Genomic DNA, 22,891 nt, shown 5'->3' on the forward strand with positions numbered 1-22,891 from the left:
TGATTCTTGGGACAAAGAACGTCAGCTACGGAAGGAGAAAAAAACAAAAGAACTACAGAAAGGCGAGATGCCCAAGTTCAAGGCACTTCCTTCACCTCATTTTGATACCATTAACCTGCCAGAGAAGAAGGTAAAAAGTGCAACCCAGACTGCGCATGTCTGGGGACTGACAGAAGAGGTGCTCTGAAGACGCAGACTTGGAAGCACCACCTGGAGGACGAGATGAAATGGCAAAAAGAAGCAGCTTACTTCAAGGCTCATCCAAACACAGTCATCTCTTTGTTCCGAAGAAAGAGAAAAAACCAGTTGCTGGCCTTGCTGGTGTTCTAGTTCAGGAACCTTTTCAACTTGCCACTGAGAAGAGAGCCCAGGATTGGCAGGAGCTGGGGAAGACGATGGCTGAGACAGAAGCCCAGGAAGTCCAGCACTTGGAAGAGATCAAGCAACAGGAGGAAGAGCAGAAGGAGGAGGAGCTGGGCCAGCTACGGAAAGAACTGGTGCATGAGGCAAATCCGATACGTAAGTGTCAGGCTGCGGTGGTGAAGTCCAGTGACCAGCTTCTGGCTGTGCCCGCGTCTCCCAAGTTCTGCACCCGATTCCACTGCTAAACTCAGCTGTGAGCTGCAGACACCACCTGGGGCTGAGAGCTGTTCCGTACATCAAACCGGGGGCCTTCATTCATTGTCTCTGGTGCACAGAAAGAACTTGTTTCTACATTTTTTTTTTTTTTTACCTATTCATGCCTGACAGTGCACACCTGTCTAGATAAGACTCTGTGTCATATTTCCTTTAAACCACGTGTCTTAATTTTCTGACTAGAATTTAAAGTCACAGGGTAATCTCTACTGTCCCCTACTCCCTTTTTTATCCGTTTTATTGGGAAAATAAAGATAATCAAGTACTGAAAAAAATATATATATGCAAATCTGTCTTATGTACAATTGGTTCTATCAAACAATCACACCAAAGGCATTTGCCCGGTAATCTTCCAAAAACAGATTCAAGTAAAAGTAGGTATTTATGTACTCCATTGGCTATCAACCACTTGTCATATCATTATTGATTTCAGCTTTGAGGCCACACACACAATTCAAAACAGACATTTAACTTGGGTAGGGCGATAAAAGTGGGTTGAAAGAAGCCACAGGATTTGGAAAAATTAAACTGTATTTTACTTGGATCAGAGCCACAGGTGAACAGCACTGTGTGAACCTCAAAGCTCTTCTATTGCAGTGTAAGGGGCTTTGGAACATCTCAAGTGACAGCACAGCGGGTGGGGAGCAGCTGCCGGGATCTGCTGGCGGCTCTGCCGAGGGCTCCTTTCTTCTCTGCCTCTCTTTTTCTTGGGCTCTTATTACAGTCTGTAATCAGTCTGTAATCAGCCAGGGCGGCCTAGACTGCATCTTCAGCCAGCCTCAAGCAGTGCAGTTTCACGGAAGGCAGGCAGAGTTGCTTGGCAATACCTGTGTTTTTGATGGTCGAGGCTTCTTCGACCCTTTTTCCTTTCGCCCACTCGGTGGCTAACGAGCTAGAGGCGACAGCAGAACCACGGCCAAATGTTTAAACCTGGCATCCACAATCTTCCACTTTTCATCCACTTGGATCTGTAATGTCGTTACATCACCACAGGCTGGAGCCCCCACCAAGCCAGTTTCAACATTTGTAGATGTCTTGTGGTGGGACCCTGTGTGTCTAGGATTTTGCTAATGATCAACAACCTTCTTATGATAGAGCCCAGCAGGGACTGACAGCTCCCCGGGGGGCAGGAGCGGGCTCTGGAGCAGCAGGGTCCACGCTGCCCGCCTCAGGCGGCCTGCTCCAGCCACTGCCATCTTGCGTGGTCTACGCCTGCGCCTGCCAAGAGTGAGGCCAGGGAGAGGGGCGCGTCCTCAAGTTGGCTCCAAGCACCTCCAGTAATGTATCCATTTGTCGAAACATCACAAGTGGTATTTCATCAACCTCTGCAGCCTTGTTTTGTGCCAGAGCCTTTAGTGCAGCTTTGGACTTTTTCCTCCACTACCATGGGTTCTGTCGTCGGGCAAAAACCCTACGTTTTGTCCCACGTGACTTGTTACAGCCAGTAAACAATAGGCCGAGGTGGGAGATAAGAAAGACTCCTTCTCCAAGACTGCTTGCAGGCAGCTTGGGGAGGTGGGATTTTATAGAGAGCAGACAAGGAAATACAGATTTATCATGAATATTCAGGACTGACCTTCATGCAGGTGCTCAGGGCTTGGGGATGACTATGCATTTTCTCTAGACAAGGGTCCTATTTTCTGGGATGAAAGAAGGGGTAGATTTTCTTTTATTAGGATATTAAGTCTCTACCCAGAGGTGGGTCGAGGCCATCTACGGCCCATTCTGTGGCTATCTTGTCAAGGACAATTTCAGAGGAACGTGTAGCTTATTCTGCTTGGTGCAGGAGGATACACCAGACCAGGTGTCTCCTCGAAGGGTTGGGCTCTGAGGCTGTTTGCCTCATTTCCTCCATTTCTTTAGGCACTGGTCACTCACAACCAATGCCCATTCTAAACTACTGGGCACCTGTGAACCCAGTCTGGTGTGTCCTATAAAGGGATAGGGCCTTGTTACAGAAACATGTTATAACTGTAACTGTGAAACTATGTTGCAGAACAAGGGAATACTGAGTGGTTTAAAGTCAGGAAAGCTGTGCATCAGGGTTGTATCCTTTCACCATACCTATCCAGTCTGTATGCTGAGCAAATAGTCCAGGAAGCTGGAATATATGAAGAAGAATGGGGCATCAGGATTGGAGGAAGACTCATTAACAACCTGTGTTATGCGGATGACACGACCTTACTTGCTGAAAGAGAAGAGGACTTGAGGCACTTACTGATGAAGATCAATTACTGTAAAGGGGATACTGAAATCTCCAGACCTAATTGTACACTTGTCTGTTCCTCCTTGCAATTTTATTAGTTTTTGCTTTACCTATTTTGAGCCTTTGTTATTGGGGGTTATCTTTCTGTGCAGCTCAGCTCTTTTCGGTACCCTGTCCTTAGTCTAACACCGTAGTCTACCCAGACTCTCAGCTCCGTGTCTTTAACTCGGGGAGTCCACCAAACTCTACCTGTGGTCCCCCTCCCTGTACCATGACCTGGACACTCTGACAAGGCAGCAGGCTGGGGCAATTACAGGGTTCGCACTGTTTACCATATCTCAGGGATCACTGTCCTTCACTGTCTGCTGTTCAGGGTTTTGAAAATTGTCGTTTCGTGTTTTTGTCTGGTTTTATTTTGGGGGATATTTTAGACAGGAGGGTAAATCTGGTCGCTGTTACTCCATCAGGGCTGCAAGCAGATGACACCATTGCTTTTACCATTTCTTCCCAAATACTTAGCTTCTAGATTTCAAGATTACATTTTACCTTATTTGTTTTCTGCCTTCATAGAGGGTAGGTTTGAACCAGGACTAGGAAAAACACTCTAAACCTTCACTAGAAAAACCAGGCCAAGCTTAGTTACCTTGGGATTTCACTTGGATTCAAGTTCCTAAAAGTTTTGCATCAAACCACACTCCCTCCACCCCTTCCAGAGTTGCTTGGAACTCTTAATTCTAAAAGAGACCAAACTATCCTTAAGTGTTCCAAGACCAGCAGGCACACTTACTTACTACATTAACTGGTGCCATGCCGTCACCTCTCTCATCACTGTAGAAAATATACACAAATAGGAGCCGGATGCAAGTACCATGAGCAGGTGGTTTCAGAATTAGCTCAAGGACACCAACCTGTTGCTGTCCAGTTGATTCCGACTCATAGCAAACCCATGTGTTACAGGGTAGAACTGCTCCATGGGGTTTCCTTGGCTGTTTTCATCAGGCCTTTCTTTCACAGCTCTGCTGAGTGAATTCAAACCACCAACCTTTAGGTTCATAGTTGCACAAACCATTTGCACCACTCTCTTAATTTAGTAAGGAGTCCCTAGCTCTGCCCAAATCTTGCCCTGGTCAACCTTTTAAATTAAATATTCTTCTGTTTTTACTAAATATATATATTGATTGTAGAGAACTGGAGGACCCGAAAAAGTACAGTTATAATAAATAGAGATTGCCTGTAATACCAGAGATAATCATTTGGTATATTTCCAGCCTTATATATCTTATTAAGATCTACTCCATATAAATCTTAACTCATTTTTTTTTTTTCCACTTAAGATTTTATCAAAAGCATGATCCCAGCTTAATTATCACTTTTGGTAAACATCTTTTTTAATGGCTAATGTTATTTCTGTTTAATATTTCCCCTGACAACTCGGATGAAAACCTGAGGAATGTGACAAATTTGTAATGGGCACAAAATGTTGGGTGATATATTCAGAAAACAAGAAAAACCTTAAGAGGCTACTATAATGAAGTAAAACCAAACTGATTAAATTTAATAAAGATGTAAAATCCTTCACTTAGATCTAAAAAGGCAACTACACAGGTGTAAGATGAGTGAGACCTGGTATGATACTAGATGATAACAGCCAATCTAAGTATAGGTCTATAACTAGTTCTATTAGCACCATGTAAAAGGAAGTACCAATTTCACTATATTCCACGTACGTGCTTCAGAACAAGTACAAAGTATCGGAACCCTCGCCCCACACTTAATAATGACACTAACAAAGCAGAAAATACCTAGACGGATGATGAGGAAACTAGAAACCGTGTGATGTAAAGAGCTGTGGAGAGTATGGGTGCTATTAAATCTGGGAACATCAAGATACATGAGGGATCAGGTATGATTACAACTCCAACAAAAAGTAAGAAGGTGGTTCTTGAGGGAGGAACCAAGATATTTTCTACTGTGGCTCAAAAAATAATGACTAGCACCTGTAAGTTCTGCGCTCTTTTAAAAAATCACCTGTATGAGACCAAAGGGTCAACAATTAATTAAAACAAAGATGAGAATGTAAGGGGGCAAGGAAACCAGATTAATGGAAATGGAACAACCAGAACAGAGATAATGGGAATGTTTACACAATGTGAAAAATGTAACCAATGTCACTGAACAACCTGTGTAGAGATTGCTGAATGCGAACCTAAACTGCTGTGTAAACCTTTACCAAAAATACAATTAAAAATATATATATATTTTTTTTAATTTATTTATTGTACTTTAGATGAAAGTTTATAAATCAAGTCAGTCTCTCATACAAAAAGCCACACACACCCCACTGTGCACTCCCAGCTGCTCTCCCCTTAATGAGACAGCAGACTCCTTCTCTCCACCCCATATTTCCTGTGTCCATTCAACAAGCTCCTGTCCCCTTCTTCCTTCTCATCTCACCACCAGACAGGAGTTGCCCACAGAGTCTCATGTGTCTACTTGAGCCATGAAGTTTGCTCCTCACCAGCATCATTATCTATCTTATAGTCCAGGCCAATCCCTGTCTGTAGAGTTGGTTTCAGGAATGGTTCCAATCTTGGGCTATCAAAGGGTTCGGGGACCATGACCATCAGGGTCCCTTCAGTCTCAGTCAGACCATAAAGCCTGGTCTTTTTATGAAAATTTAAGATCCGTACCCACTGATCTCCTGCTCCATCAGGGATTCTCTATTGTGTTCCCTGTCAGGGCAGTGATCAGTGGCAGCAGGGCATCATCTAGTTCGTCTGGTCTCAGGCTGATGGAGTCTTTGGTTTGTGTTGCCCTTTCTGTCTCTTGGGCTCATATTTACCTCCTGCCTTTGGTGTTCTTCATTCTCCTTTGCTCCAGATGGGTTGAGACCAATTTATGTGTCTTAGATGGCGCTTGCCAGCATTTAAGACCCCGGACGCCTCTCGCCAAAATGGGATGCAGAATGTTTTCTTAATACATAAAATATATGTATTTTTAAAAGATATTCTCTATTGTACCAAAGGGTAAGAGTTACCAAAGACAAAATTTTAATTCTTCTAATTAAGGAAGGAGCTCTGGTGGAACAGTGGTTAAGAGGTTGGCTGCTAACCAAAAGGCTGGCAGTTTGAATCCACTCCTTGGAAAACCTACGGGGCAGTTCTACTGTCTTACAGGGTCGCGATCAACTCGATGGTGACGGGTTTGGTTTGGTTTTGGTTTAATTAAGGAAGGATATATGAAGACCAGAGCCTCACAACAGCTGAACGCGCTCCCCCTAAAGTAGCAGGCTCCCTGTCCCAGGAGGTGTCCACTGGGGACTAAGTTACCCAACTGAAGGATACGTAGAACCATCTTTCTCCTTGGGAGTCAGTAGGGTAGATCAGAGTAGGTCATCTTGAAGGACTCCTCTACCCTGAAGAACTTATGACTTTGTGATTCCCCAGCTGGGGATTCTGTAGAGCCCCAAGCCAGGGGAATCTTGCCAGGCGGGCTCACCAAGTGTTTGAGTAGCATGTGGGGAGCTGCTACCCTACCGCTGGGGAAAAACCCAGATCCCTGGTTGCTTCTGGGGGACCCTCACAAGGTAGCCATTTAACTTGTCTGACACCAAGTCTGCACACAATAGTGTTTTTTTCTTGAAAACAAAAAATGCTAGAAAAGTAATAACTTTCCTTATAAATAATAACTAATAACACTATGTGAAGCATTTTGAAATATAAAATGATACACAAAAGCTTAAATATAGTCTCCATCAAAGTAAATAGCCATTCAATAATATGTGGGAAAGATGCCCTCTTATGCAGGGCTATTACAATCATAAAAAAAAAAAAAAAAAAAAAAGGAGAGTTAAAAATAATAGAACATTTTAGTTTAAAAAGCACCATCAGTTTACTGAGGATATATTTATACTCCATCAAGAAAAATTAAAGCCAATAATAAAAGTAAGCAGAGTGCAAAAAAGTTAGATAACATTGATTATTCAAAACAATTAAAAAGACTTCTTAACTATGTTCACCAGATGTTAAAGCAGAGAATGATCAGGTAAATTCTTACCGTCAAACTTGTTGTATTTCGAAAGGCCACAGACTTCTGGCACAGCAGCGACGCTCGACACAGTGTCTCCAGCATCCCCTTCTCCATCGCTTGCTAGTTCTTGCTTAAGTTTGGTGTCTAACCAATCATCGACCAGCTTCTGAGCTATTGATAAGACAAAAATATCTTTTTAATATGTGAACTACTTTAGAGACTGTCTTAGTCATCCAGTGCTGCTGTAACAGAAACACCACAAGCGGATGTCTTCACCAAACGGAAGTTTATCCTCTCACAGTCTAGTAGGCTAGAAGTCCAAATTTGGGGTGTCAGCTCCAGGGGAGGTTATCTGTCTGTGCTGGATCTGGGGGAAGGTCCTTGTCATCAATCTTACTTGGTTGAGGAACCTCTCAGTGCAGGGAGCCCAGGTCCAAAGGATGGGCTATTGTCCTGGCTCTCGTTTCTTGTTGGTATGAGGTCCCCATATCTCTCTGCTCGCTTTTCTCTTTTATATCTCCAAAGAGATTGGTTTAAGACACAACCTAATCTTATAGATTAAGTCCTGTCTCACTAACATAACTGTTGCTAATTCCATCTCATGACCATCATAGAGTTAGGATTTCCAACACATAGGAAAATCACATCAGTTGACAAAATGGTGGACAGTCACACAATACTAGCCAAGTTGACGTACATTTTTTGGGGGGACACAATTAAATCCATAACAGAGACTCTCTTCATTCATTCAATAAATATTAATTGAGAACCTATCATGTGTCAAGTCCTGTTCTAGATACTAGGAATATAGCAATGTACAAAACAGGGACAAAAAAACAAACAAAAAACCCTGCCACCCTGAAACTTACACTCTAATTGGGGAACAGAGACAATAAATTAAATTACAGAAAAACAAAGCTGGGGGAGGAGATAAGGAATATAAGAAATGGAAGATGGGTGTTGCAATTTTGAATTGAGTACTCAAAGAGGGCCTCACTGAAAAGAAGAAATTTGTGCAAAGAAATGAAGGAGGTGAGGGAGTGAGCCATATGGGTATGTGACGCAGTATCATTTCATTCAGCAAGAAAGCAAGTGCAAAGCCCCCGAGGAAGCAGTGTGTCTGAAGATGCATGCCTGAGGGGGAGAGTAGCAGGAGATGGTGAGGAAGAGGGAATGGGGATCAACCAGGTTGTTCAGAGCAGCAGCTCTCAACCAGGGGTGATTTTGGCTCCCAGGGAATATCTGGTAATGTCTGAAGACATTTTTGGTTGTCAGAACTGGGGTGTGGGCTGCTTCTGCTATCTAATGGGTAGAGGACAGGGATGCTACTAAATATCACCTAATGCCCAAGATAGCCCCACAACAAAGAAGTATCTGGCCCACATGTCAATAGTGCCGAGGTTGAAAAACCCCGGCTTTAGGGTCTTATGGCCACTCTAGTACTTTGGCTTTTACTCTGAGTGCGATGGGAAGCCACAAGATAGCTTTAAGTGAAGAAGTGACTTACATTTTAAGATCACTCTGGCTAATCTGACGAAATAAACTACAGGAGGACAGGCCCAAAAGTAGGGGGCACTAACTGGGAGACAACAGGCAATGACCCAGAAGGGAGGTGGTGGTGGCCTGTACTGGAATGGAGGTGTTAAAAGTTGGTCACATTCTAGATAATGTTTTGAGGTGAAGCTGACAGGACTCGCTGATGGACTTGATATGGGACGTGAAAGGAAGAAATCCACAAGGTTTTTTGCCTAAGCAATTGTAAGGCTGGAGCTGCCGCTTACCGAAATGAGGAAGACCAAGAAGAAGGTCTGGGGGGAAGATGAGGAGTTCCCTTTTAGACATGTTCTGTTTGAGATACTTACTAGACACCCAAATAGTGATGTCAAGTAAGTATTGGCTACACCGGTCTCGATTTCAGAGGAGAGGTCCAGGCTGAAAAATTAAGTGTCAGAATTATCAGCACAGACAACATTTAAAGCCATAGAAGTGGGTGAGATCACCAAAAAAGAAGGATTCTTAGAGAAGACTGAGCTTTGAGGAATTCTGGTATTTAGGGTTAAAGAGATTAGGTGAAACCGGCAAAGCAGGCCCAGAAGGAGTGCTCACTGAGGTTAGAGGAAAATCTAAGAGTGTGATATTCTGAAAGCCAACTCCCACGGGGATTTCTTTCCTGGTGATATTCAGAAACTTCCCTTCAAATATATTGGTACAGAAAGAATTTCTGCTTTAGCATTACTTTCATCATTATCAAACAGCTCTTATGTATAAGGCATGGGATTTCAAACAAGAAAATGTCTAGATTATTGTCTTGGTCATTTAGTGCTGCCATAACAGAAATACCCAAGTGGGTGGCTTTAACAAAGATAAATTTATTTTCTCACAGTCTAGTAGGTTACAAGTCCAAATTCAGGGCATCAGCCCCAGGGGAAGACTTCCTCTCTCTGTTGGCTCTGGAGGAAGGCCCTTGTCTTCAAACTTTCCCTCGTCCAGGAGCGTCTCAGCGCAGGGACCCCGTGTCCAAAGGACGCGCTCTGCTCCCGGTACTGCTTTCTTGGTGGTATGAGGTCCCCAACTCTCTGCTTGCCTCCCTTTCCTTTTATCTTTTGAGAGAGAAAAGGTGGTGCAGGACACACCCCAGGGAAACTCCCTTTACCTTGGATCAGGGAGGTGACCTCTGTAAGGGTGGTGTTACAATCCTACCCTAATCTTCTCAACATGAAATTACAATCACAAAATGGAGGACAACCATATATGGTCTAACCAAGTTGATACGCAGATTTTTGGGGCAACATAATTTAATCCATGACAATTATCTTCATCATTGTTACAGCTATTATCAAATAGCTATCACAAAATAGATAGGGACGCATGATATACAAAATAGAAAAAAGAGTGAATCAGGTAGTTGAAACTGATGGTTAAATGATCTGTAGGATACTAACATGCTAACACCTGTGGCATGGGACTGTCACCTTACAACACTTCGCACTTGATGACGTTATGTCAAACGGCCTCTGGGTGTGGTTCTATTCCAGGTGACAAACTGGGCTTTAAATATATCCTAACTTGTGATACCGGAGTCAACTACAGAGTGAATTCGTTTCAGGGCAATACAAAGAAACCAAAATTAAAGAGGAGAAAAAGAGAAGCTTCCGTTCTGTGCTTTGAAATATGTTATGGGCTCTGCTTTAAGAAACTGTACTCCAAAGAATTGTTAACACTGCAGCTGCAGCGAAAGAAAAAAAAAAAGAAGCATTTCCTCGCCTTCTGCACAGGTTTCATCAGGATCCCCTGTTTGCTCAGACGCTTCCAAATCGATGATTTGGTCCCAGAGTCTGCTCCCCACGGAGGGCACTTCTGAAACTGCCAGCTTTGAGGCTTTCTCCACTCTCTTCAGTATAACAGAAAACAAAACAAAACAAAAAATCCATTAAAACGACAAGCTCTTTGTTCAGAGAGCATTTCTATCCTATTCAAGAATCTGATTGTCCACCAACTACTAGGATACTTTCATTTTTCCATTTTTGAAGGAACTCGAAGATTTTAATAACCCACACCCCAAATAATTTTTTTAGCCGTTACTGACGTACAATAAGGAGCTCTGGTGGCACAGTTGTTAAGTGTTCAGCTGCTAACCGAAAGGTCAGTGGTTGGAACCCACCAGCAGCTCCGCAGAGAAAGACCTGGCCATCTGTTCCTGTAAAGATTACAGCCTTGGAAACCCTACGGGGCCGTCCTACCTGTCCGATAGGGTCGCTGTAAGTCACAATTGACTCAATGGCAAATGGTAATGATACATAACATGAAATAAATTGCAGTATTTTACTAAGTTTTAACAGGTACTCAACATATTTTTATGTTAGCACAAAAGGTTATTTAAGCTTTAAGATAACTTTTGTCTAGAGCATTAGTAATGGGATCCTGGAATCTGGATATTTTAAATAAAATGTAATGTTTTATTAGTTTCTACACCACTAGGACTTTCGTGGGGGCCCTGGTGGTGTAGTGGTTAAGAGCTCATTTGCTAACCAAAAGCTTGGCAGTTCAAATCCACCAGCTACTCCTTGGAAGCCCTCCGGGGCAGTTCTACTCTGAGTCGGAACTGATTCGATGGCACCTAACAACAACAGGACCTTTATGTGAGTATAAACCAGAGGCAGAGTAACTACATTTCCTTAGATGACTATCCATGAAAAAAACCTTGCCATCAAATACTAGGCAAACTATGTTGTTAGGGTGTTAGGTGCTGCTGAGTCAGTTCCGATCCATAGCGGCCCCGTGTACAACAGGACGAAACACTCCCGGGTCAAAATACAGTGCATAGAATCGGGGTAAACCGAATCATGGGACTGTAGGATGTTTTAACAGTGAGATTCTATTAAAAACACAGCCCAAATCGTGGGAATGCGGAAGGGACCGAGGGAGGTGGGCACACTGCCCTGGCATTTTGGTTCACCTGCACAGTCCAAAAGAACTTACCCTGCTCCTGAGCCCCGGACCTTCCCTCCTGCTCACTGACTTTCTTACCCCCTTTCCTGCTGTGCCCTCCAGGCTTCCAGCTCAGGTGCAACGCTGTATTCTTTCAGTTCTTCAGGATGAAAACCTTGAAACTCTGGAGTCCTCCCTGACTCTGCCCGCACGCGCGCGCGCACACACACACACATCTGTCAGGAAATCTGCTGACTTTATCTGGAAAATACACCCAGAATCTGAGCGTTTGTCATTGCCTCTGTCACCATCATACACCACGAATTCCTGACAGGGTTTCTGCAAAGCCTCTCATGACAGTAGGCAGGGCAAATCCTTTAAAATTAAACTCGTATCATGTCATGGCTCCACTCAAAACCCCTCAATGGCTCCTCACCTCTTCAAAATAAAAGCTGAATCCTGACCATGTGCTTCAAAACCTTGCACCATCGGGCCTTTTGCGAACACTTCAGCTTCCTTGCCTGCCACTCCTCCCTCTGTCCGCCCTACTCCAGCCATACTTGCTCCTCGCTCCTCAAACACGCCAAGCCCATTCCCACCTCGGGGCCTTTGCACTTCCATCCCCTCTGCCTACCCTAGATATCCATATCGTTCTGTCATGGATTGAATTACGTCCCCCCACCAAAATGTGTGTATCAACTTGGGTAGGCCGATTCCCAGTATTGTATGGTTGTCCTCCATTTTGTGATTATAATTTTATGTTGAGAGGATTAGAGTGGGATTGGAACACCACCTTCACTCGGGTCACCTACCTGATCCAAGGTAAAGGGAGTTTCCTTGGGGTGTGGCCTGTACCGCCTTTCATCTCTCAGGAGATAAAAGGGAAGCAAGCAGAAAGTTGGGGACCTCATAGCACCAAGAAAGAAGCATCAAGCATCTTGTAGACCCAGGGTTCCTGCACAGAGAAGTTCCTAGTCCAGGGGAAGATTGACCAGAAAGACCTTCCTCCAGAGCTGAGAGAGAGAGAGAAAGCCTTCCCCTGGAGCTGACGCCCTGGATTTGGACTTTTACTCTATTTTACCGTGAGAAGAAAATAAACTTCTCTTTGTTAAAGCCATCCACTTGTGGGATTTCTGTTATAGTAGCACTAGATGACTAAGACACCTTCTTTCCTTCACCTCCTTCCAGCCGTTGTTCAAACATCACCTGCTCAGTGAGGCCTTCTCTGACCACTCTGTATAAATTGTCATCACCTTGTCCTGGCTCTCCCTATGCCCATTCTCTGCTCTGACTTTGTCAATAGACTTACCATCTGATAACATACTACAGGACTTGCTTATTTCATTGTTTACTGTCTTCCCCAGAAGAATGTAAGTTCCTTGAGGAGAGAGATTGTCTCCTTCTCTAGGGAATCCCCAACATCTAGAACAGTGCTTGGCATGTAACAGATGCCCAGTAAATGCTTGCCCAAAGAAGGGACAAATGGAAGACTTTATTAAAAGGAAACTGTACTTCTTGTAGTTTATATGGACATCCGACTTACTCTGAAAATGACTTTCTCTCTTGCCTTTCATGGAAAGATTGGTAGTGCCGCTGCCAAAGCCTGCCATGGGTTTACCTGCCAAATTCTCACGGGTTTCATATATTAAGTTCTAATTAGACAGAAGTAGGTGAATAAAGTTGAAAAGTCGAAGGGTAATTGGAAAAAGATGTAAAAAATAGAACATACAGGAAAAGAAGATAAACCAGAAGAAAGTATGATCTGCTTGGGGTTGGTGTGAAGAAAACACCTCCCACCCCTGATATGGTCACTCTGGACACATTATTATCCAGTCTCAGATATGCCCAAATTCACCTTGGTCATATCTATCGTTTATCAGATAGTCACAGTAATCCTTCTCTTTAGGATCTGAAAACCCAAGATAGCATGACAAATTTCACATACTCCTGTTACATGTTTGTGTATATATACATGTATCTGTAAATGATGTATAAATAAACCGATCAACTTTAATTTTTTAAGCTAATACCCGCAAACAAAAAATAAAAGACAAAAATGGGACTGTGAGCGAAAGAGATAACTCTGTAGGATGCGCCATCCCACCTGAGCCAGAACGTGTACAGGTTCTTATTCAAAAGGAGGGTAGAGAGCTCAGGAGATGCGAGAAGGGAGATTGATCTTGATACTGAAAAAGGAGTAGAGTCTGGAACTGACAAATAAGGGAATAAAGAGAGATGTTTGCTTGGTTCTAACAAAGCCAACGTCTGGGATATCACTGACATTTCTGAGAGTTTGAAAAAATACTAGATTCTGCTAAAGATTAGAAACAACCTCTGAATTTCTTTTTTAAAATACCACATCTTTACCATTTTTTCCTCTAAAATAAGTATGTAAATGATGGTCTATCTTAAGTTACACTTCAGTAAAACAAACACCATGTCTTCCTAGAACTCATTCTTGCAATAAGCCCTGGTGGAGGCTACTCTGTCAGCACTGGGGTGGGGTTAAGAGGAAAAGAAAATGAAAAGCTTCTGGTCTCAAGAAGTTCACTTTTCTTGTGGTTCCATAGGCCACATGCATGATAAACAACTAAAGAACAATTCTAAAAAAATACAGGCTGATTAAAAAACACGAACAAAAAAACCCTGAACCATCAAAAGGTTATTACTCAGTAACTAGGTTATGTACAAGCATGTCATCTGTAAAGGAATACGGTTATTCACATGATCTTAAAAGTGCCCCCGTGTCCCATGGCATGTCAATCCCGTGGTATGTCCCAGTCCTTTTATAGCCTAGCACCATTGTTATGAATAGAGTTGAGTCCCTCAGAACATATGTTAAAATCCTAACCCCGGTACCTGTGAAGGGACCCTGGTGGTGCAATGGTTGAGAGTTTGGCTGCTAACCAAAAGGTGTGGAGTTCAAATCCACCAGCCACTCCTTGGAAACCTATGGGGGCAGTTCTATGACCCTGTTTGGAAACAGGGGTTTTCTCTTGTTATTTTAATGTGTAGAATAGGTCCTTCTTGAGCAGTGTCTTATAAAAAGAGCCGAATAGACACAGTGGCACACACATGGAGAAGACAGACACTATGTGAAGATCTCTGTACGAGCCAGGAACGCCAAGGAACACCAGGGCTACTGACAAGGAAGGAACCTTTCCTACAGCCCATGCCATGATTTGGACTTCTAGCTTCCCAAACGGTGAGAAAACCATTCCTGTTCTTTAGAGTTGCCCACTTGTGGTATTTTTTGTTACCCAGCACTAGGTAACTAAGACAACCATGGACAGTAGAAACACAGCCACAAGGCACTCTTTCACTTCCTGAAAGCCACGAAGAAACACAAATGTCTTGATGTACCCCCGTGTGTGTACCACACGTACATCTACCAAAGTCTTCTGAGTGATATGTTTTTGAAAGTGTCCAATTCATTTTTAATCATTCTGTATAGAAGCAAATGCTTGATGCTGTATCAGTATGTACAAATGCTGAAATAATTTCAAGGGAAAGAGTACTGGAGGATGGGGGTTAGCTAGGTCAGGTGGGCGAGGTGTTGTTCACTAAGAGAAGCATCTCAAGCGGAGCTTTAAGGTCTCAGAGAGGAAGCACATTTCATGTTGCAGGGTGAGCATGAGTCAAAGCAAAAGGGAAGACTTAGCTGATGGTGGAGAAGGTACCTGGTCTGACACGGGATACCAGTAAAGAGACCGTAAAGGGTAGATTAACATTGCAGGCAGAGACAGGTCCTTAAATGCCAGTCTGGAATTTAGGGAGTTTCATCTGATGGCACACAGAAATCACTGAAGGTTCACAAGCACCGAGCTGACAGAAGGAAAATGATTTTTAGAAAGCTCAACCAAGTAGCAGGATGCTTTGGCATAATGAGTTAGTTGATCAGACTGGGGGAGGATGAATTGTAAATTTTGATAGACAGTTGAATTTGGGATGAGCTGCCCCAGGGCTCGCAGTTGTATGCCAACTTCTGTCAGATTCTAAGTGACTTCAACATCCCAGAGGGTGACTCACCAGTCCAGGGCTTGCTTCATCTCCTAGATTCCAACAGCCCTCCCCTCCTTTCCACTTCAGCAACCCACTCCCATGGTCACCCTGAACTACATCACGCAGTACATTCCATTGCTCAAACCAAACTTGACAACTCACTCTCTAACATCAACCTCCTATTCATCTCCCTCTTTCACTCCCCCCACTTCATTGGAAGGAGTCTTTTGTGGTCCGAATGGTTAAGTGCTCAACCACTAGCCAATAAGCTGGAGGACTGAATCTACCTAGAGACACCTCAGAAGACAAGCCTGGCTAGGGAGCCTTCCTGGGTCTCATCTAGATTCGTGCCCCCACCATGTGCTTCCATTATGCTCCTTAACCCATTAGCTTTTAGTAGGTTGCTTATTCCCCACTAAACTGTAAACTCCAGAGGGCAGGGAGTGCACATGCCCCGTTCCCTGTTTTATCTCCAGTGCCCAACATCAGAAAGAAAAAAAAAAAAAAAACCCATTGCCGTCGAGTTGATTCCAACTCATAGTGACCCTAAAGGACAGAGTAGAACTGCCCCAGAGGGTTTCCAAAGAGCACCTGGTGGATTCAAACTGCGGACCTTTTGGTTAGCAGCCATAGCTCTTAACCACTACACCACCAGGATTTCTTACATAGTGGGCTAATATTTAGTAGGCACTTAATAAAAAGTGGCTGAATGAAAAAATGGCTAACAATTATTACATCTGACCTTGGTCCCACCTGGCCTGGTGTTTATGATGCCTGGCAATTTAGATAATAAGTCTTCAAAACAGTACCAGGTAGAAGACTACTTCTCCCAGGAAAATGTTGCATGGTTTTGCAACGTGTGCCACACAAATGAACTGAGTATGGCAAGCTGAGAAACTGACACTCAAAGGCGTGCTCCGAAAGTAGTTTAACGGTGCACTTGACTTAAAAGGCACATGGACTCAAAAACATACATGTCAGGCCTGAAAGAGATCTCAGAGGCTACCTAACTCAACTCCACCCTCAATGAATGCTCAAACATATCCCTGACCAGCTCTAACACTAGATGGTCAGTTAGACTCCACCTGAATACCTCCAGTGTTAGAAAACCCTTCTCTTTAGGAGAACACCCCCTCCATTTTTGGGTAACTCTAGTCATTAGACAATTTTATTTACGATGTACATGTAGCTTCTACCGATTGGTTCCCTTGGTCAGTGTAACCACAGGAAAGCCTTTCGAATATCTTGGGGAGGCCACCACATCCTGTCCCAAATCTTCCCTTCCCCTGCGCCTTTTACCCTTCTTCACTGGCTCCTCGTGGCATTTGAAAGGGCGTGTCTACATCTCGTCATTCACACTTAAAACACTTTCATGAGAAGCAACAGAATGAAAAAATACTAAAAAATATAAAAAACTAAGGCAACATATAGTCACAAGGGAATGAAAACAGCACCCATAAAAACCCACTGCTGTTGAGCTGACTGCACCTCATCCCGACCGTACGGGACAGAGTAGAACTGCCCCACAGGGTTTCCAAGGAGTGGCTGGTGGATTCAAACTGCTGACGTTTTGGTTAGCAGCTGAGTTCTTAAGCACTGTGCCACCAGGGCCCCAAAATAGCACAGTACCTGGAAAACAGAGACATATTCGTATTCCTTTTCCATCCTCTTATGTCTTATTCTCAATTCTTTTTCTGTCTTAATTTTGAAATGTCCTTACCTTCATCCAGTGTTCCATATTGTCAGGGTCAAAGGCAGGCTGCAGATAATACACACAGAATATTAGAATATTAATAAACAGCTGTATCTCTACCAACCTTGCCAGTTTAATCTATCCTTTTGACTAAAGCATATAAAAAAGTGCCGTTTATTCTTTTCCCCCAGCATTTCATTAGAAAGTTCAGCCCTGATTAGCAATGGAAGAACACAGAATAACAGTGCGAGGCAGTATCATTAAGGATTCTCTGGAACATTGTCTGTTTTTATCCCTTGCTTGGGTCACACCTCCAGAGATTCCGATTAAATCAGTCTGGTGGAGGGCCCAGGCATCAGTATTTTTTTAAGTTCCCCAGGGTTAGAACTAAGAGAAATACTAAGTGTAACACTTCTCATGAAAACCCAATCAGACACTAATTAATAACCCAAATTATCTGAAAGGTTGGTGGTTTGAAGCCAACAGTGGCTCCATAGGGGAAAGATGTGGCAGTCTGCTTCCATAAGGATTTACAGCCTTGGAAACCCTATGGGGCAGTTCTTCTCTGTCCTACAGGGTCGCTACTAATTGGAATCGACTTGACGGCAATGGATTTGGCTTTCGGTTTTCGTATCCAAGTGTCAAGGAAGCAAATCTTCTTGGAGAAAGGTGTGTCCTTCTCCTTGTTGTTGCAGGTGCTGTCGAGTCGATCTGAACTCACAGCAACCCTGTGTGACAGAGCAGAACTGCCCCATATGGTCTTCTCGGGTGTAATCTTGACAGGAGCAGATCATCAATCAGGTCTTTCTCCCACGGAGCCACTGGGTGGGTTTGAACTGCCAACCTTTTGGTTAATAGCCAAGCACTGTTGGCCATGTTGTGCTCGTTGGCCTTCTCCTTAGCCTCCTCTTTTCAGGAACAGCCTGTAGCAAGAGGTTTTCTTATTTTACCTCGATGAGGGATATTGTTTGGTCCAATAAGAACTGGGAGAGTGGAGGTGAGGGGTCAACAGTTCTATTTTACAAAGCAGAATAAGAGGTAGAAATCAAGTAAATTTCCACCCGGGTTGGGCAGATATTAACCTGAAATTGGAAATCAGACTCTTAGGACATCTCTTCACTGTGTAACGGCCAGAAGAGCGCAGAACTCCAAAAGTCACTTCACAAATAGAGGCATTTGCTTTGCTAACATTCAGGTGGGCTTTTAAATAAATAAATATCTAAGCTAGCATGCTGACACACGAAGGCGGGAAAGGTATAACACCTTCTTTCATTTACATAACACTTCACCTTCCAAGCACCTTACCAAAAACCAAACCAAACCCCGTGCCATGGAGTCGATTCGGACTCATAGTGACCCTACAGGACAGAGTAGAACTGCCCCGTAGAATTTCCAAGGAGCGCCTGGCGGATTTGAACTGCTGACCTTTGGTTAGCAGTCGTAGCACTTAACCACTAGCCACCAGGGTTTCCAAACAGATACTGCTTAATGCAGCTGTACTGCTGAATAACTGTGTCATCAAAACAAAGAGCTGATTCTGTTAAAACACAACTGAACTTTAAGAGGCCGTTTTCTTTTTTAACCTCTTTATCCTCCAGGAAGCAACAATGAGCACGAGCAGCAAAAATCCGTATTTTAGAGTCCTGAGAAATTGCCCCCAATTTTTACCTTTCATCAAGTCTGTACTGATGACCTATTTCAGGTCTAACCCATTATGTAACTTATACAACAGGAGCAGACTCAGTTTCCAAGTCTTGCTAAGGCTCCAGTCTTCACCCTTCAGTATCTGGGACAAGATATTCATCAAGTGGAGCATGCCCAGTGCATTATTCAGTTGGTATGTTCAGAATAAACTGCAAAAACAATTGCCTAAGGCCCTCAGAAAGGCCACATGTCTACCAAAGGCTTTTTTTTTTTTTTTTTTTAGCAAAGTGTAACTTAAGGGTGAAAACAGCTGGTGACATTGTTCTTGAGCTAAACGCTGAGCAGCTGCTCCATTCTGGTACTCTCATTTATATTTAAAGGATTTATTTTTGCCGCTGATAAAAACGTAGTTTGTGGAAAGCACACACCACGTGACTGTGACTTTACACACGTCACTTCTACTCTGTTCTATGGGGTCCCTATGAGTCGGAATCGACTACGGCAGTGGGTGGGTTTCTTCCATACGCTTCAAGTTTAAAACGGGGTTATCAGTTTTTCTTGTCCTCTGATTGTAATGCGTCCAAAAAAAAAAAAAAAAAGGAGGAGGTTAAGAAATATGAACACAATCTCTTTTTTTGAATGTTGGCTGAATTTAGAAATTCCCATGTGAATCAAAGGTTGAGAATTCAGTATCCACTTGCATTCCAGAGTTCATTTTAGAGACTTTATGCAAAGCTGGAAGAGCAGGGGCAGGAGGGAGAGGGTTTAACATGGACTGCCCCCCCAGTCAAGATCAGTTCCCCGATTTGCAAAACTTCCAAAAATGAAATGTACGGGAACTTTCCTAAAATTGTGTGTCCGTGTGTGGGGGTGGGGTGCGTTAATGCCCTCCCCAGGGATGGGGTCTACTGGACCGACCTCTGAGGTTTGAGAAAAGCGTTAGATGGACCCACTTCTCCCACGGTGCTGCCCCCCCCAATGCTGTAGGGTACCCATATCCCGAAGCTCCTCAGACCCCTTCACTCGGGCAACGCCGGCTACGGGGCAGTCAAGGCAGGCGGCCCAGCTAAGGACGCCCCGGGAGAAGGGGGCGGGAGCGTAGCAGGGACGGCGGCTGGTCCAGGAGCCAACAGGCGCCTCGAGCCGGTCCTTGCCCCCCAGAGCTCCCGACAGGGGTCACCTTGGGACTCGGCTTCCTTGTGAACCGTTCCCAGCCACTCAGCCTGCTCCTTTTCCTTGAGGCGGACCTTTCCTGGGAGGCCAGCAGCATCTCCCCAATTCCGGCCCAGACCGCAACCAAGGCAGCAGCAACCTCTCCTTTGCACGGGCTGCTTCCGGGTCACGCTGGGAGTTGTAGTTCCTTCCCCTACAAAGAAGGCGTGTCTTCCGGCGCGCTCGAACTACCACTCCCAGGAGGCTTAGCGCAGGCGGAGCGCGTTCGCTCGGTTACCTATGGCAACGGCTGCAGTCGCGCGGCCTTCGGGCCATTAGCGCGCCGCGTTAGCCTTCCAGTGGCGCCCAGTGATGACGTCGTGGCCCCTGACTGGCTGTGCACCGGAGGCGGTGGTTCAGGGGCCGCAAACCCAGGAAGCCGGACACGTGGTAGCGAAGTGCACGGAGTTGGCGGTACCTGAAGGAAGGCCCCCGAAGGTGAGAGGTTTGCAGGTATGCGCCCTTTCCCCGCTGGTGTGGGGGCTGCTACGCATGGAGGGGTCGTTTCGCGCCCAGACACTTCCCGCTTGAGTTGCAGTAAGTGGAACGGTACCCGGCTATGTCTGTCTGTCCTTCCCTCTCCGGGTGCCCCTGGGGGAGCTGGGCGTCAGAGTCCGGTTCTCCCAAACCGTGGGAGCTTCGCTGCGTCTCTGAGACGAGGACTCCTTTCGCAACTTCTTTAATCATTCTCAGATCATCGGTTTACTCACCGGCAAAACGGGGACTAGAGTGCCTAAATCGCTGGGCTGTTGTAACCTTAAAGATCGGTGTATGTAAAGCTCACCGCCCAGGGAATGTCAGCTAACCTTCAGCCTGAAAATGAGGTCAGGGGAGCGTTGCTCTGAGGCTGCTGCAGCGGTCCTGGGGTTTCGTCTGCAACTTGATTGCTTCTCCATCCGAAGAGCGATGCGTGGATCAATCGTGTTACATCCAAACTATGCAATATCATTAAGCAGCTGTTTTAAAAGGATAAGTTAGTTTTGTGTCTATTCTTTGGAAAAGAGATCCGTTGTACCTGGGAGAAAAGCAAATTGCAGAAAAGTGCTTATAGTATAATGTGTTCCCATTTGTGTAAAAGCAAACCATGACCAAAAACACCTCCTGTCATATGCAAGTATGTTTAAACGTTTGTGTGAATATGGAAAAGGGTTAGTGGCTTAGTGGTTAAGTGCTACGGCTGCTAACCAAAAGGTCGGCAGTTCGAGTCCACCAGGCACTCTTTGGAAGCTCTGTGGGGTAGTTCCCCTCTGTCCCATAGGGTTGCTATGAGTCGGAATCGACCTGACAACAGTGGGTTGGGTTTTTACCTCTTGAGGTTGATGTGAAGATTAACGGAGCTAATATGTAAATAACAGTATTTGACACAGTGAATCGTAATAAATATTTGTTGCTGCTGTTACCATTATGTTTTTCAATACCAAAAACCAAACCAAACCCACTGCCGTCGAGTCGATTCTGACTCATAGTGACCCTATAGGACAGAGTAGAACTGCCCCGTGGAGTTTCCAAGGAGTGTCTGGCGGATTCAAACTGCCGACCTTTGGTTAGCAGCCACAGCACTTAACCACTACACCACCAGGGTTTCCTGTCTTTCAATAGGTGAATTTAATTTGCTAATTTTTATTGTGTTTACAGACACATTTGAGCTTATTTCTACTATCTTATTTTGTATTTTCTGTTTTTGATGGACTTTTTGGTTTCTTTTCCTCTTTCTTGCCTTTTATTAGATTAATCAATTTTATTTTAGCCCTTCCCCCAGTGGATTTGGAAATTATGTATTCTGTCACCAATCTTTTAATGGTTAATTTTATATTTTTAACACATATAGGTAAAAACGTTTACCATTATTCACTATCTCTCTCTTCCTCCAAAATAGCATAAGGATTTTCGAATGCTCTACCTCCGAATAGTCTTCTCATCTTTTATTTTGTTTTTTTTCTAGAATCTGTAGTTCATCATTTCTGTGTGTCTTTCTGAGTCAACTCAGTGTACCATATTGTTGGTTGTTGTTGTTGTCCTCTAGTCAGCCCCTGACTCATGGCGACCCCATGCACAATGGGATTGGACGTTAATGATCCACAGGGTTTTCATTGGCTGAGTTTTTGGAAGTGTCTTGCCAGGTCTTTCTGCCAGGTCCGTCTTAGCCTGGAAGCTCTGCTGAAACTTGGGCAGTGTCATATGACATGCACATCTCCACCGACAGATAGGTGGTAGCTGCACTTGAGGTGTGTTGGATGGGAATTGAACCCAGGTCTCCTGTGTGGAAGCTGAGAGTTCTCCCACCGAACCACCACTGCTCTGTGACCATATTGTTTAGTAGGAGTCCTTTATGTCGATTTTTGCTATACGTTGACATACATTGTACAGTATGTATGTGGGGCAGATATGGGTGTGTATTTATAAGTACGTACACAGTTTGTCATCACCTCAGCTTGCTCTTTTCACCTAATGTATTGTGGGCCTGTTCCCATGACAGTGTGTAGAGAATCTGTCCAAGAATCATTTTACAATCTCTTCTTCTCTGAGGAAATGGGGGGTGGGGAGAAAGGGGGAATGGAGGTTGTCACAGATTGAATTATGCCCCCCAAAAAATGTGTGTATCAATTTGGCTGGGCCATGATTCCTGGTATTGTGTGATTTTCCTGCGTGTTGTAAATTCTGCCTCTATGATGTTAGTAAGGGAAGATGGACAGCAGTTTTGTTAGTAAGGCAGGACTCAATATGCAAGATTGAATTGTGTCTTGAGGCAATCTCTTTTGAGATATAAAAGAAGCTAACGGAGAGATAGGGCAACCTCATACCACCAAGAAAGCAGTGCTGGGAGCAGAGCGTGTGCTTTGGACTTGGGGTCCCTGGGCGGAGAAGCTCCTAGTCTGGGGGAAGATTGATGAGAAAGCCAATAGAGAAAGAAAGCCTTCCTTTGGAGCTGATGCCCTGAATTTGTACTTTTAGCTTACTTTCCTGTGGGGAAATAAACTTGTCTTTGTTAAAGTCATCCACTTGTGGTATTTCTGTTATAGCAGCACTAGATGACTAAAAGA

The 22,891-nt window shown here is 44.2% G+C and overlaps 2 protein-coding genes and 1 pseudogene across 11 annotated transcripts in view; 1 reads left to right on the forward strand and 2 right to left on the reverse strand.

Annotated features, from left to right (window-relative positions):
• The window catches only part of CCDC191 (coiled-coil domain containing 191), an 88,702-nt gene extending 68,740 nt beyond the window's left edge, over window positions 1-19,962 (reverse strand). For 3 of the 5 annotated variants that reach the window (XM_049876810.1, XM_049876804.1, XM_049876779.1), the window contains exons 1-5: window positions 19,819-19,869; window positions 17,022-17,060; window positions 11,399-11,560; window positions 10,136-10,262; window positions 6,899-7,037 (exon numbers count right to left, since the gene is read on the reverse strand). In XM_049876810.1, coding sequence (XP_049732767.1) covers window positions 6,899-7,037; window positions 10,136-10,262; window positions 11,399-11,535 — 403 coding nt within the window. In that variant the 5' untranslated portion in view covers window positions 11,536-11,560; window positions 17,022-17,060; window positions 19,819-19,869. Of the gene's footprint in view, window positions 1-6,898; window positions 7,043-10,135; window positions 10,263-11,398; window positions 11,561-17,021; window positions 17,061-19,818 lie in introns of all 5 variants that reach the window. The other 2 variants (XM_049876789.1, XM_049876799.1) reach the window with 2 other exon arrangements.
• LOC126072168 (iron-sulfur cluster assembly enzyme ISCU, mitochondrial-like) lies at window positions 984-4,008 on the reverse strand (annotated as a pseudogene).
• Window positions 19,963-20,173: 211 nt separating the features above from the next.
• QTRT2 (queuine tRNA-ribosyltransferase accessory subunit 2) overlaps window positions 20,174-22,891 on the forward strand; it is a 37,204-nt gene continuing 34,486 nt past the window's right edge. For 2 of the 6 annotated variants that reach the window (XM_049876962.1, XM_049876969.1), the window contains exon 1: window positions 20,257-20,288. The gene's annotated coding sequence lies outside the window, so the exon portion shown is untranslated. The other 4 variants (XM_049876990.1, XM_049876944.1, XM_049876933.1 and 1 more) reach the window with 4 other exon arrangements.

This window comes from Elephas maximus, chromosome 1, assembly GCF_024166365.1.
Source record: "Elephas maximus indicus isolate mEleMax1 chromosome 1, mEleMax1 primary haplotype, whole genome shotgun sequence".
In the NCBI taxonomy this organism is placed as follows: domain Eukaryota; kingdom Metazoa; phylum Chordata; class Mammalia; order Proboscidea; family Elephantidae; genus Elephas; species Elephas maximus.